General features: G+C 33.9%; 1 protein-coding gene across 1 annotated transcript; it reads left to right on the forward strand.

Annotated features, from left to right (window-relative positions):
* Positions 1–3,300: 3,300 nt before the first annotated feature.
* LOC149026070 (putative receptor-like protein kinase At2g42960) lies at positions 3,301–7,226 on the forward strand. The gene is made up of 8 exons (XM_089146304.1): positions 3,301–3,903; positions 4,428–5,160; positions 5,249–5,353; positions 5,575–5,697; positions 5,835–6,005; positions 6,144–6,273; positions 6,408–6,617; positions 6,738–7,226. The coding sequence occupies exons 2-8, from the start codon at positions 4,523–4,525 to the stop codon at positions 6,873–6,875; spliced, it is 1,515 nt and encodes a 504-aa protein (XP_089002430.1). The 5' UTR covers positions 3,301–3,903; positions 4,428–4,522; the 3' UTR covers positions 6,876–7,226.
* Positions 7,227–15,737: the final 8,511 nt, after the last annotated feature.

Here is a 15,737-nt window from a genome sequence, read left to right on the forward strand (position 1 = left end):
ATGAGAAAACTACGGCCATAAGGAAAGGGCTTATGCAAATACTTTCTGGAAACGTAGACTTAATTATCATAGACAATTGGCTAATATATAATCCATAGTCCAAATGGAGCAAAATCACTCATCGAGATCTCTTTATTAATAGAAGACACTAAGATTCTTTAGATATTTTTACGAAGGTTGTTTTTCCTTACATTTATAGAGGTTTTAAAATAGTGGGAAACACTCTGGCTGAGTTAGAAGGCAGTGTCCTTAAAGTGTAGGCCTAATTGACCTATACCCATTACATGATTAGTTGACGTTTGTAACAAAGACTCCACTAGCTCTTTACACTATAAATAAATTCTCACTTGCGGGAAAAAAATGTAATTGTTATATTTTCATTTTTTTCTTTCACTAGCTCTAAGAATTTACTCCTATGTGGCCGTAAAGATGTAATATTTCACTAGGGTCATTGACTTGTCATGGATATTTTATCTTATAAGAATCTTTCCTTTTTTTTATAATAAAAATCACTGTGAAATTAAAATATTATTTTAGTTATTCTCTCCCAAGTATGTGACATCTATGCATTACTGTTCCTCCTCATGTATCATCTCTATTATGAAGTTCGGCTGTTTGGCCAAAAACTTTGTATGTCACGTCTCTTTACGTCCCTTTGTGTATGAAACAACTTTTAAATGAAAACAATACCAAACATGACAAAGATGGGAATCCGAACCTTGATATATGCATTTATTTTTTTTTCTCAACTTGATAAACTTTTGTTGAACTGATTTATGTCAAGTTGGTTAATAACTTGCTATAGTATTTGGAAGGTTATAAATTTGGTGATTTTTAAAAAATACAACCTAATTCTATGCTAGTCTTAAACTGTGTTAATCAGTGGATGCAGGATTTACATCATTACTAATATGAATTGTATTTGCAGAATATTACAAAAGTTAAAAATCAACAGTGATACGATTTTTATGTGTACATTAATCTTTTTCTCTACGACAAACCAAACCAAGTGCAGCTGGGGAATGATCAATACGAGTATGCAGTGGGAATGGACAGTTGCAATATTCAATAATGAGGAAGATGCAAATAGAAGAATCATTACTGTTTTACTGGAGGGAATGCGAGCAGCACAAACCAAATGAATTCAGGTTACAACAATTTGGAGAATCTGTCAATAACTGGTGAACTGAATCCCAATCACAAAGACAAGATGACTTGTAACAGCAAGAACTGAACTCTTGCAATTAGGGGTCATCTTAGGAAACATCAATATCAAACCTTTTGACTGTGCCAGAACACTATTATGGCTTATCAATCTGTGTCAAAATACGTAGATTAGATGTATCTCACCGATTTGGACATCTATAGTTATTAGGTTGTTGTGTTTGCAATAAAAAAACCAAAAGAAAAAGGGAAAAAGACAGGAATCCAAGGCTACAAAGCTAGGATATGGACCTCTTGTGAAACGTTTTGGAAAGCCTTTCATTCATTACCCAAAAAAGAATAACAAAATTGATGGGCTCTTCACAGAAGCTTTGCCAAAAAATCTTTATTTAGTCTAAAACAGAATAATCACAAACAATTTGTCATGGAATTGTTTTAATAAATTAAAAAATTAATTTCTTAGACTGACTATTCATAGTAGACTTATCTGTAATGTTAGCTACGATTATTATTATAATTATTAGTACAAGATTATAAATGAATAAATCACCGACAAATTTCAGAACACTTTTAAAGATAAAAATAGATGTTTATCTTGACTCTCAACTGAACAAGACATTATATATCATTTCATGGATTTTAGATTATTTTATTTGTATAAAATAATCAACATTAGTGATGATTACTTTGTTATTAAACTAACGAAACTTCAGAATCACATAATGGGCTAGGTGTGGAAAGAGAATTAAGATAACTAAAACTACTAGTATTTGTGCTCAAGTGGAACAATCCCCCTTATACAACCATCAAGAATAAAGTATCTCTATAGAATATATAGAATATATGTTTTTTTTATTTTTTTATTTTTATTTTATTTTTTTAAGTAACTTAAAATTCTTTATCCCAAAAAGGGGGGAAAAAAACATAAAATTCGATATTAGATGTAAGTCATTTGATACCTAACTTTTTTATTTTTATGTATTTCTTCTTTCTTTTGGTTTTTTGATTTTTCAAAAGGGTTGGGGAAAGGGATCGCTATAACTAGAGGATTCGATTTTTCCTAGAGAGCCCAGAGCCAAAGAAGTGTCTAAGAGGCATTTGATGAATGGGCTATACAAGACACGTCTCGATAGCTACTCGTTCAACCTTCAAGATATACACAATATCATCTAATCATAGAATGCAATGTGAAGACGACCTACATGATTAGAAGTTTTAAAACCTCATATCCATATCAAAGGAGATAAAAAATCAAATAGTCCCATCAAGAGGCTCGCCATGCCTAACCTTTATATTTTTGTTTTTATGAATGATGAGAGAGATAGATCATATAAGTAGCAGATAAGAATGAAATATGCAGGATCTAAAAAGAGATCCACAGGTTTACATTTATAATTATATTTCTACTTTAAGAAGGGAGAGTGATAAGGTTAGGAAGGTTGAACTAAACCTTGCTTACCCCTGTAGACCGAATTGTATACATACAAGTTCGTCTCCATCATTGATCTTATTAAACTCATATGATGTATCATAATCAAGTTCTATAGGTACATCTATAGATACCAAATATGTAATAAGCTCACATTCATAACTATACCTAATTACAACTTTTTTCCTTAACCGATCAAACAAGGTGGTTAGATGATACTCATGATCATAGACGAAAAAAAACATTTTCTTTGGTTATTAACAAGAACAGGAAGCCTCAGGAACATTGAGCACCTTGTGTTTTGCAGGTTAGTCTTTTTCATAAGTGGTTGGTTTGACTATCTCTTTCTGAAAGAGTTTTATTTTTATACGTAAATAAAAGAGAAAAAACAAAACAAAACAAAAGTTGTTCTTGAATTCCAAGGTTTTTTTTTCTTTCTTTCTCTCTCCAATGGAGGCTTTATCTTCTCCCAATTTAATGTATTCAATGGGTTTAAAATTTTTTTTTTAATGTATTCAACAGAGACATTTGTTTTTATTGCATGCTTTACATCATTTTAAGAGTTGAGAGAAGTAATTTAGTCTTTATAATTGATGAGGTAGTGAGACCATAACGGTAGAAGAGAGTAATGGGTAATTTAGTAAATGCCCCTAATTGCAAGCTAGATTTGGGTTTTCTCTGTTCTGTTTTAGTGTTGGACAGTTGGGTTTTCTGGGTTGACCTCTCTCTCTCTCTTCTCTCTGTCTTGTTCGGCCAGTCTTATTAGACCTGAGGCCACACTCAGCACCAAAACCCATCTGTTTCTCTACTATACATTTTGTTGAATCTTTCCCCACATTTTCTCTTGCAGGTTATAAATGCTGCTTCTGCACCTTTACTTTTAATTTACTATTTCTCTCTCTTGCCTCTGGTTTTCCTCCATTGCAAACCAAGCTTTCTTTCTTTCTGGCTTTCCAAGGTCCCTCATTTCGTCCAGAAAGAAGAAACCCCACCATCCATTTCACCAACTTCTGCTTTTATGGCTTTCTAAAGTTCTAGACTACTCTTCCTCTTCGTTTATTGTTCAAAGATTGGATTTTTGTCCGGCGTTAGTGTGTGTTTTGGCCCACATCTGTTCAGGAGCCCTACTTCTAAATTACTTTCTCTTGAAATTCCTTTTTTTGGACTCTCGAGGTTGCGTTAGTTCTAGTCGAATTCTGCTTATCTATGCCGATTGGAACTCTGTTGGTTGAGAAGTTCAAGAGAAAGGCTGTTCTTGCTTCTACAAGCTCTCGTGGTGGAAGATCAAGGGTTTTAGATCCCCACAAATGGTACTTCTTTTTGTTTGAATACTTTTTGGTGGATCCACATTTTGATAACATAATGCTGTCTAATTTTCGGTTCACACTGATTTTGGGAACTTGTATTTTTGTTTTGGGGTGGACTGTTGGTGCAGGATTTTGAATTCGTCTGTTCATTCCTTTCCTGAGAATACATTGTTGGTATGGCTAGGATGGTAGTGGGTTTTCCTTAATTTTTGAAATGGATGGCAGCCCTAAAGTTTTTTTTCCCCCAAATTTATTTTTGTTTACTTCGTTTTCGAAAGAAACTCTGGATTTGAACTTCTTGAAAAGACATATCGGGTTCTCATTTCTCTTTCATTTTATTTTGTGAAGCGAGTTAAGTAGGGAATTGTTTTTCATCAAATGGGTATTTTGTGTAGCTCTGGCTTTTTCCCTGGATTGGGGCCTGGTTTGGTTATTAGTTCTGTGTGGAGATGTTATGAATATGATGAGCAAAGATGTCCAGATTCCAGAGAGAAACTTATACTATCTCAAATTTGTTGGTATTTCAGGTGGGTTGGATGGTCATTGTAGCTTACGACATGTACTGGACAGTTCCTTGGCAGTATATATAGGCATTTGCCTTCTGTGTCTTGATATTCAAAAAATGGCATCTGATGGTTCTCTGAGTAATGAATTATCAAAGAAGTATTTGGGTGTAGGACTATGGGTTTGGATTTGTATTGGTGTTGGTGTATTTATTTTATTGGTTCTGTTTATCCTGTCTATATGGGTTGCACGGAGAAAAACAAAGACCCTCGATAGGTCTTCCCATTCCCAAATACCTAGTGTCTCAAAAGAAATCAAAGTTGACAGGGTTGGGGCTCAGAATTTCCATGATCATGGTGTAGTTCTTACAGTCCATGATAGATCAAGTGACAAAGATTCAGAGAAAATGTTAGCTCATTTGGCCATGAGCAAATCTGGTGAGGCAGATAACATCAGCCAGTGCAGCTCAGTTTATCAGCTTGAGAAAGGTTGTAGCTCACAGTCATGGGAAGAAGGAAGTTCAGGGACTGGTCGGAAGCAGCCTTCATATGGAATTGCAACAGCTTCTCCCTTAGTTGGTCTGCCTGAGTTCTCACATCTTGGTTGGGGTCATTGGTTTACTCTTAGGGATCTTGAATTTGCAACAAATCGCTTTGCGCCTGAAAATGTACTTGGGGAGGGTGGATATGGGGTTGTTTACAAGGGCTGTTTGATCAATGGAACTGAGGTTGCAGTGAAGAAGCTCCTTAACAATCTGTAAGGATACTCTCTAGTGCTCTGCCACTATTTGTCATTGCTGGTTATTCATTAGCCAATCGTAATTATTTCCTGAATTGGATCATAGGGGACAGGCAGAGAAGGAATTCAGGGTTGAAGTGGAGGCTATTGGCCATGTTCGGCATAAAAATCTCGTGCGACTTCTTGGATACTGTGTGGAAGGTGTTCACAGGTGAGATTCATTTAAGTTTTAATTCCTACTGCCTTAATGACTTCTGATTCTGGAGTAGGTTGATTGTAAACAATGGAAGGTCAATGCCTGGTCTTTCTCCCTTACTTGTTTTTCCCATTCATTTTCATGCCATGCATAGGTTTTCATCACTGTGGAGCTCTTTTCTTAATCCATCTGCTTTGCTAATTATTCTAATGTATTCATTCTATTATGTCATATAGGATGCTTGTGTACGAGTATGTGAACAATGGCAACTTGGAGCAATGGCTTCATGGGGCTTTACGCCAACGGGGATCACTTGGTTGGGATGCTCGCATGAACATCATCCTTGGGACTGCTAAGGCGTAAGTCATTCTCCTAACTCAAATCTGTCAGGGAATTTCCTCTCTACTGTGTCAAGATTAAAGATATATTTCGTACAGTTTTCAAATGTTAACATTTTGTTTTAAGTGATTTTCTGTTTGTGGTAAATTATTTGCAGGCTTGCTTATCTGCATGAAGCGATAGAACCAAAAGTTGTTCACCGTGACATAAAATCAAGCAATATCTTGATTGATGATGAATTCAATGCCAAGATTTCTGATTTTGGATTGGCCAAACTCTTGGGTTCAGGAAAAAGTCATATCACCACCAGAGTAATGGGGACTTTTGGGTAGGCCTACATAATTAACTTATTTTTCATCGATTCCTGCATGTTTGGTTGTATTCTTTCTGCTGTCTTTAGATGCTAGCCAATGTTGCACGCATGTTTTTTGGTCAATTATTTAGATTGTCTCTTGTGCAATTTCAGGTATGTGGCTCCGGAATATGCAAATACCGGCTTGTTAAATGAAAAAAGTGATGTCTATAGTTTTGGAGTCCTGCTGCTGGAAGCAGTTACGGGCAGAGATCCTGTGGATTATGGTCGGCCGGCAAATGAGGTATTCCTCTTAAACTCCAAGTGATACTCATTTCATCCTTAATCTTGTAACTTTTTGGGTCTCATATGTGAGAAAATTCGACTTTTAGGTTTGCTTGAAAAGCCATTGAGTACCCCTATTTATGCTTGTCACAGGTCAATCTTGTTGAGTGGCTTAAGATGATGGTGGGTGCTAGGAGAGCAGAAGAAGTTGTTGACCCAAACCTTGAAGTTAAACCCACAACTCGAGTTCTAAAGCGTGCCCTTCTGGTTGCATTGAGATGTGTTGATCCTGATTCAGAAAAAAGACCTAAGATGACTCAGGTTGTTCGAATGCTTGAAGCTGATGAATATCCATCTCGTGAGGTGTGTGCCACTAGATCTCTGTGTAACAGTTATCTATTTCTTTTTTAAACCAGAGATGGTGTGTGTTGGGTTTGTGCCATAGATGCTCATTTTGCCTACTACAAAATTTTCATTTTTCAGGATCGTAGGAATAGGAGGAGTCAGACAACTAACACGGAAATTGAATCCATGAAGGAAAATTCAGCCTCTACTGATGTGGAAAGCAATTTAGGGGTATCAGAGAGCAATACATCTGGGAGATCTCATGGGCAGGACTGAGAATAAAAATGATCCAAGTGGAATAGTCTCCTTGCCTCTGAGAGATCTGGAGCATTCTTTTAAGTTACTCGAAAGTCATATTTATAGATTTTGTTAAAAGAGAGCCTTGGTACTTGGTAGAGCTGTTTGATTCGGGAATGGGTTTCTTGATGTGTTGTTTCTTAGAAGCTATAGCTATTGAATTATTTAGATAGTTGCTCCCCTCCCATCAGGGATATGGTTGTAGTAACCAGGAAAAGAAGGAAAGATGGGGTAATGGGACGAAAATCTTCTTGTACAGATATGTTTCAGGTCGAATGATGTTTCCCTTGTCTTTCTTTTGTTTTTTAAATTTATTTTCTTTATTTGATCTCTTTGGGTCTTTCAATCACATTTTTACTGTTTTTGGCTGGCAATGTGCTCTGCAGTAGCTCCTTTTGTTTAAAACTACTTAATTAATCATTACTTCTTATCCTTTTGCAGAAATGGGTTGCTGTCCATGTGGTAGAATTATGCTTATTCTATCTTCTCCTTAAGCCCTCCCGCCCTGCCCAGTCTTTTTAAATCTTCCCTCCTTGATTCAGATTTGCAGATTAGCAGATTATGATTACTTTTTCTGTCTTCTCTTGCTTGGCTGCATGGAGGAAAGAGAATCCTCCGATTGAAGCTGGTAATTCAATGGAAAATTACCCTTCCTTTCCTTTACTGCTTCTCTGGATATACCCTTCTCTCCTGCAAACCCAGAAAAATCAAAGAGAGAGAGAGAGAGAGAGAGGGGGGGGTGCTTTTTCAAAAATCTGACCCAGCCATGAATAAGTTGAAAACCCAACTTGAATTTGGCTATTGGTGTGAACTGTGAACTGGGAGTAGTTTCAGATGATGATGATTCAAACGGGTTTTCTGATGTGGTGGGGCTGGGGTCAGTATTTCTGAAGGGAAGAAAACCATGGTCGTGTGGACCCAATCAAGATAAGAATCTGCCATTGATGAATTCTATGCAGTGTGAATCCAAGAAAAAATAAATAAAAGCAGAGACTGCGTTCTGCCGCTTCTGCTTCTGCTCGTCATGGCTTCACTTATTACGTCCTTCAAGAGGCTCAGTGCTTCTGCAACGGTCATTTCCTTTTTTAGGATTTATTTTCTCTTTATTATATTAAAAAGTTTCTCAAATGAGACGTTATTCGTACACAACAGCAGAGGTGTTTTCTCATAGATAGACGGAGACAGGGGCTTGGATTCCGGTCTTCTTTGGGTTCTTTGACAGGTGATCGTTGAATTTCCCTGCCATTGCTCTCGGGTAACGGGTCTTTTAGCCACGTCACCTTGTTTTATTGGATGGTTTGTTCGTTACGTAATTACTAAAACAGCCCTGCTTTTTTAATTTTTTGTTTAAGGTTAAGAGAATGAGAATCAATCACATCAAATTCTGTTTCCGCCGTTCATACGCCAAATTCCCTCCGAGATTTATGGGTGTTAATTGCTCTGAGTCGGCTGGGTTGTAAACTTGTCACTTGTCTAGCCGGTTTTGATACCGATAAGGCTCTCTACCATGAGTCCGGATCAGCGACCCGTACGGGGAGCACAAACCACGCTTCTTGACCACAAACATCGGGGCCTACGGTGAAAAATACTTTTTGAAAAAATAAAAAAAAGTTTTTTTTTTACCAGTGGGACCCACTGATGTTTGTAGTCAGAAAGCCATGGAGGAACACAGTGCTCCCCGACGGGGAGAAGATTCGGATTCCTCTACCAACCGATGGTTGTTCGACATCCACACTTTGCCACTAAAAAAAATGTGACTCAATGAAGATGAAATCAAGGTGAGTGTAAGGTGGTCCGAGCAAATCTCAATTCAAAAGAAAAAAAATAAAATCCATGCTTTACCACAAATGATTCATAACCTGGAGTTTGGATCCTCTATTATTTTCGGAAAAAAATTTCTACTATAAGCTAAGAAAAGCTCATTGAGAAGGGAAAACTTGAATTATGGTATAGTTAGGTAAATAATATATTGTCAGTCTAGTTTTGAGTTGTTTTTTTTTTCCTTAGGCTGCGTTTGTTTGCTGTAATAAAAATAGGGTGAGAAAATTCTTGAAAAAAGTATAGATTTCTTACTTTTCCCTTGATTCAAAGAAACTTGTCTGATGATGTAGCATCTCAACTTTCTCACCCCAAGCCATTTTAAAACCCCACATATTTAGTAGGACTTTGTGAAAAAATTAAGAAAAGTAAAAAGTAAGACCCACCCACTATCACTTTTCTACAAAACCCTTTCCTTTCTTTCTCCCTCAACCCCACTATACATGAGGCCCACATGTTTTTTTTTTCCCACTCTTTTTTTTTCACCCACTTTTGCAAACAAACATAGCCTTAGTGAAAGTGTTTTTTTTTGTTTTCTTTATTTGTATATACTAATAAACATCCACAGTGGCGGATGTGTATGAGTAGCTATATGTGAACGTATAAAAAAAATATCAAACAGAGGAGGGGAGAAATTATTTTTTTTAAATGATAATTAATTAACTCTGGTAGATCTCATTATATTTTGTCGATAGAGTTCAATATTTGATATAACTTGTTGTTGCTGCACAATCCTGTTCGTCCCTTTAGCCGGTTGAACCTGCAAGAATGAGCTCGACCGTGGAGGTCGAGTTTTCACCTCCGACGATCTAGTTAGGAATCCGACTAAGGAAGACAAGAAAGTAATGAACAATAATGATATGAATAGTGATAGTTCTATTCAGCGTACCTTTCTCTTGTGCTCCTTTACCTTTTTATAGATTTTCCACGTACGAGTTCGAGTGAGACTCAAACCCTAGTTTGGTTGTGATCTGACTCTTAGTCATTGTGTCCTACTCAAATACGTTTTTCACGTATGAGTTCGTTTTGAACTAAAACATTACTTGGACTGCAATACGGACTTTAGTGATTGAGTCTTACTCAAATATGAGTTATTGAGTCCCAGTCGAATACTTTGTCTTCGGTTCTCAATTTACTAGGATTCACTTTGTTATCCTGCCTTTACGCTTGTATAACCGACCTTGACTTGGTCTGTTCGAACTGGGTGTATCTGACCTGGTCCGACCTGGGTTTAACCGACCTGGTCCGACCTAGTTTATCCAAACTGGTTCGAACTAGTTTATTTCTCCCTTATCACTTGTCAAAATTAAATTGGACAAGTTCTCAATCAGAAAAAACTCATCCCAAGTAATATTTGCAGATAAGGTTATTGGATATATTATGAAAGAAAATAATATTTCGAACTATATAGTGTAAAGTATTGAATACAAGTAAATTATTGTAAAAAAAAAAAAAGCCTAAATTAAGTGAACATAAAGAAACGTGTAAAATTTTCATGATTATTAAAAATGATAATGAGGTGAGGGCCGTGAGGCACTTTAAAAATACTTCATTTTCTTTTAATTTGTTCTTGGTGATTTTGAACTAATTTATTCATACATTTTGTATGATTTTTTGTTGGAAAATTTTCAAGGGCACCCCAAGATAGTTGGCAAAAAACATGGATACCCCAAACTAATTAGAAATCATTAAAGAGTATACCATTGTGAAAATTTAAGAGACATTTAGAAATATAGAAATATTAAAATAATTCAATCATGACTTAACTGAATTTGCCAACAAGATTGTATTATTGTAAAAATTTAAGAGACATTTTAGGTGTTTGTGCCAATTTGATATTTTTTAGGGTGTATGTGTTTTTTGGCAGTTGATTTGGGACACTATCTAAATTTTTTTTTCTTTTTTAAAATTTAAAAATACATTACGCATGATTGATGATAATAAATAATTATATAACACCTGCATAGATAATCGGAATGTTTGTGGCTATTATCTTTGATTATTCTGTACATTTAGTCATATTCTAATATAATGAATTTAATTTATCCTCTTTTTTTTTTTTTTGAAGAATTAGTTTGATATACTGGAGGCAATTGAAATGCTACTAACTTACAAGAAGAAAACATCGGGTAAATTTTTATTTCTAATTTTCATAACAATATGAGCTAAACTAGGCTATTTATTTTTAATGAGTTCAATGATTATCCAATTCTTTCAATATAAGGGTGATTTTCTCCATACAACAATACTTTAAAATTATAGTTCATACAAAAAAGAGAGAGACTCAAGAGGAAATTCCTTTACCCACTTCTATAGTATTTTTGAGAGCATTTTAGTCATTTAATATTAGAGTTATAATTGTTATTAGGATTAATGTCTCAACAGAGTAAATTTGGTATAATCAGAGTGTGAGCGAATTAAGTTAATCTAATTCTGGTTTCAATTGTTTTTTTTACTCAGTCTTTAAAGACTATCATGGAGCCATGATGCGCATAGCCTGGAAGGCCTTCCACGCTTACGTTCAAAGTCATGAGCGCCAACAATGGATAGCGTATGCAACTGCCCTTTAAAATCAGATAAAACATCTTGAACGAATAAATGCGGCACTTAGCCAAGAGATTGCAGCGCTAAAGACATCAGCATAAGATAAGGTAGGGACATTTGGTGTTCGCAAGATCTTGAGCCTTTTAAAGCCTTTAGTGAGCTCATATACATTTTTGTTTATTTGTAAACAGTTTAAGGCAGTATGTTAAGAAGATGATGTATCGAACGAAGATATGTAAGTGGAATCCTGGTTGCCCCAAAAGGGAAGACTGTACATACTCACACAGTAGAAGCGAACTGCGCCCCAACCCTTATGATAAACGAGAATTCTGCGCCGTTCAAATGTCGGAGTTTAAAGATATGTAAGTGGAATCCTAGTTGCCCCAAAAGGGAAGACTGTATATACGCACACAATAGAAGCGAATTGCACCCCAACCCTTATTAAAAACGAGTATTTTGCACCGTTCAAATGTCGCCCCTATGGAGCCAACTGCCGTTTCGGCATTAATTTGCCCACACTAAGAAGAACTCATTGAGAAGGGAAACTTGAATTTAAAGGTAGGTTGTATTCTTAATGTATAATGGAAAAGCATAAGGGCAGCAATGAGAGGTTTCCAACTCCAACAAACCTAACAAGTTTAGTGGATTAGAGGTATTTTATATTAGTGAAAATGTTGCTTTTAGTTTACCTTATTTGTATATATTAATAAAGGTCAATTTTACATTTCTTTGTTTAAGAGGTAATTTTAACTTCAATATCAAAAGACTAAAATGCCCACAAAAATTATTAAAGAAATGGGTAAAGGGATTTTCTCTTCACATATCTCTTTCCTTAGCCTTGCCCGAAATCAGGGTGGGTGTTTCAGCAGGGTTAAGGAAAGAGATGAGTGAAGAGGAAATTCCTTTACCCATTTCTATAGTGTTTTTGAAGGCATTTTAGTCATTTAATATTAAAGTTATAATTGCTATTAGGAGAAATGTCTGAACAAGATAAAATTGGTCTTATAAATTTTTATTTAGGTGACATCATCACTTAATTCAATTCTTAACAGCAAGGAGGCATTGGTAATTTATTTTTTCTCAAGAGTATTAGTAGATGTAATTGATTGCAAATTCAAGGTGGTCCATATTTAATTTGCCCTAAATAAATACAAATAGATTTTGACGATAAATTATAATCAGCTCTTGGTCTATTTGTGAGTTTATGTTAATGAAAAATAAGGGTCATAAATCATACAAAACACATCTATTTATGTTTATATATCAAATAATCATAAATTGAAACTATACAAAGTCTAAATTAAAGAAACCCCACTAGTAAGTTTTGTAAGTTTTCGGTTGACTCAAAGTTATGAACGTCAGATATTACAAAAATTCAACGTTAGTTTTATAACTTTGACAATTAATTTTTTATGTGTAAAGACATAAATACCCTCACTCGTGTCAATTTATATCGTTGGCTATAGGACAACATAAAAGTTAGATTGCTGCATGGGAAAATAACGAAGATTAGTGGAAAGCCTAGTAAAAGTTTAGTCTTGGTCGTGGACATGCTTGAACCTTTCTAAAAATCTAATTATAACTGCTTGAGTAGATTGTAGAATGGATTTTTTTTTTTTTTTGTTTATTTAATTATTATATACCAACAATAATAAGTTTTGTTCCAATTAAATAAGTTGTCTATATGAATTCTTATTTTTCAATCAGTTCTATTTGAAGTAATGCTAGATACAATGCCTAAGTTATGCATATTATTTTTCATCACTTTTCTTAAAATTATTTTAGGTCTACGTCTAACTCTTCTAATCCCTTTAATTTGGATTATATAATTTCTTTGTATATATAGAAATCATTTTTTGGAAATGGATTTAGTGTGGTTAGGTAAATAATGTATGATGTATTTTTAGTTGGTTTCATTTTTCTCTTCTTAGTTAAAGGGTTGGTTTTAGTTTACTTTATTTATATATACTATTAAAGAAATGTTTAATGTCATGATTATTAAAAGCAATAATGATGTGAGGCACTTTAAGAGTACTTCATTTCTTTTTAATTTGTTTTCTTGGTGATTTTGAACTACTTTATTCATACATTTTGTATGATTTTTTGTTGGAGAATTTTCAAGGGCACCCCAAGATAATTGGCAAAAACATAGATACCCTAAAATTGTACTAAATTGGCAATCATGAGAGAGTATACATTGTGAAAATTTAAGAGACATTTTAGGAATATAAGAATAATAAAATAATTCAATCATTACTTAACTGAATTTACCAACAGAGTATACTATAGTAAAAATTTTAGTGATATTTTAGGGTGCTTGTGCCAATTTGATACATTTTTTGGGATGTCTATGTTTTTTGCCAATTGTCTTAGGGTATCTCTAAAATTTCTCTTTTTTTTTTTTTATATTTTATTTTAAAAATACATTACACATGATTGAGGATAATAAACAATTATATAAAACCTGCATAGATAATTGGAATGTTTGTGGCTATTGTCTTTGGTTATTCCATACATTTAGTTATATTATAACATTATTATTATTATTATTTTTATTTATTTATTTATTTATTTATTTTTAAGAATAAGTTTGATATACTGGAGGCAATTGAAATACAACTAACATATAAGAAGAAAACATTAGGTAAATTTTTATTTTTAATTTTATAACAATATGAACTAAATTAGGTTATTTATTTGATGAGTTGAATGATTATCCAATTCTTTCAATTCTTTCAATTACAAGATTATATATATTGCAATATGTAGGTGGTTCTTGACAACTCTTTTTAGTATGAAGTGTAATTTTGAAGTATTGTTATAATAAAATTTTAAATTTGCAATTTTTGAGTAAATTTGTATTGGAATTGTTGTGGTATTAGGTTTTTCTATTAAAATGACTTTTTAGTGTTTATCAATATTTTAATTTTGATTTAGAAATTAGATGTTTATTTTTTTCTCTTCCACATTATTATGCAAGTGACAAAACAACTAATTAATTAAATTAAATAATAAAAAATAAAAGAAAAAGGTATTACAAAAATTAATTAAGATAGAAGATTGAAAGATGATTATCATGTAATTATCGATTTTTGGTGTTGATTTTGGTTTACTTTTATTAATTTAGATCAATTTTGATATCCCTAAAATGTTTTTGTGTGAAGATGTAAAGAAAGTGGAAGTTGGAAAGAGAAAAAAATATTTTTTGTTATCATTTTTGTAACTTTACCATTTTAACCCTGCTTAATGTTCATTAATAATACCTGGACAAATTATATATAGACTCCCTGGATTTGCAATCAATTATATCTACTACCCTTGAGAAAAAATCAACTACAAATGCCCATTAAGTAAAGAATTGAATTAAGTAATGATGTCACCTCTCAATAAAAATCCAAAATGCCAATTTTTTCTTTATTTGTTAAGGCGGCGATTTTAACTCCAACATTAAAAGACTAAAATGCCCTAAAAAATTACTAGAAAAATGGGTGAAGGGATTTCCTTTTCACCCATCTCTTTCCTTAACCCTGTCTAAAATTAGGCAGAGTGATTTTTGGCCGGTTAAAGAAAGTGATGGGTGAAGAGGAAATTCCTTTACCCATTTATATAGTATTTTGAAGTCTAGTCATTTAATATTGGAGTTAAAATATTATGAGACATGCCTGAACAATTGTAATTGATTTTTTTTTCAGGATAGTAGACGTAATTAATTGCAAATTCAAAGTGGTATATATGTAATTTGTCCTAAACAAATATAAACAGTTTTTATGACAATAAATCATAAACCACTCTTCATCTATTTGTGAGTTTATGTTAATGACAAATAAGGAACATAAATCATAAAAAAAAAAAAACACAGCTATTTATGTTTATATATCAAATAATCATAAATTTAAACTATACCAAGCCTAAATTAAAGAAACCCCACTAAATGTAACAAAAAAAATAAAGAAGAAAGAAACCCCACTAGTAAGTTTTGTAAGATCTTTAATAATGGTGACTTGAACTAAGAGTTACCAATCTTAATCGACTGGTTCTTCATCTCTCGTGGGAGAAGAAGTTGTCTATTATGATTGAATTGATTGAAGGATGACACTGTTGGAACCCAGCACCTTTCAGGTTTGCTTGGATGGCAATTCTTCTTCTTTCTTATCCAAGAAAGGTGCAGGAGTTCCTCTAGCAACGACCCTTTTACATATTTACAATCCATTTACATTGACAAACTTTTTGAATAATCAGATTCTGGGTTCCCTAAGTTTCTCTCTTACTATTGCAGGATACCTTGGAGGCCACAATATTGCGTGCAAATCAATGTCAAGAAGCTCATCAAGACCTCCCGATCTCCTCCTTGACAGTAGCGTTGCACCTCTCGATCTTAATCAACAGTGTCTCTATATTGCACAACTCCTTAAGCATTGCCTTCAGGTAGATCAGGGTGAATTTCTAGTTCATTCGAAGAAACAAGGTTTCTCCCAATAC

Source organism: Hakea prostrata, chromosome 2 (assembly GCF_041222555.1).
Source record: "Hakea prostrata isolate BN-2017 chromosome 2, UWA_Hpros_2, whole genome shotgun sequence".
Taxonomy (NCBI): domain Eukaryota; kingdom Viridiplantae; phylum Streptophyta; class Magnoliopsida; order Proteales; family Proteaceae; genus Hakea; species Hakea prostrata.

Excerpts from the sequence above, each read along its gene's own strand:
- LOC149026070 (XM_089146304.1), top strand. The coding sequence starts at position 4,523 with ATGGCATCTGATGGTTCTCTGAGTAATGAATTATCAAAGAAGTATTTG. Across the intron at positions 6,274-6,407 it reads ATGGTCGGCCGGCAAATGAG|GTCAATCTTGTTGAGTGGCT; the intron begins GTATTCCTCTTA and ends TGCTTGTCACAG. Across the intron at positions 6,618-6,737 it reads ATGAATATCCATCTCGTGAG|GATCGTAGGAATAGGAGGAG; the intron begins GTGTGTGCCACT and ends TTCATTTTTCAG.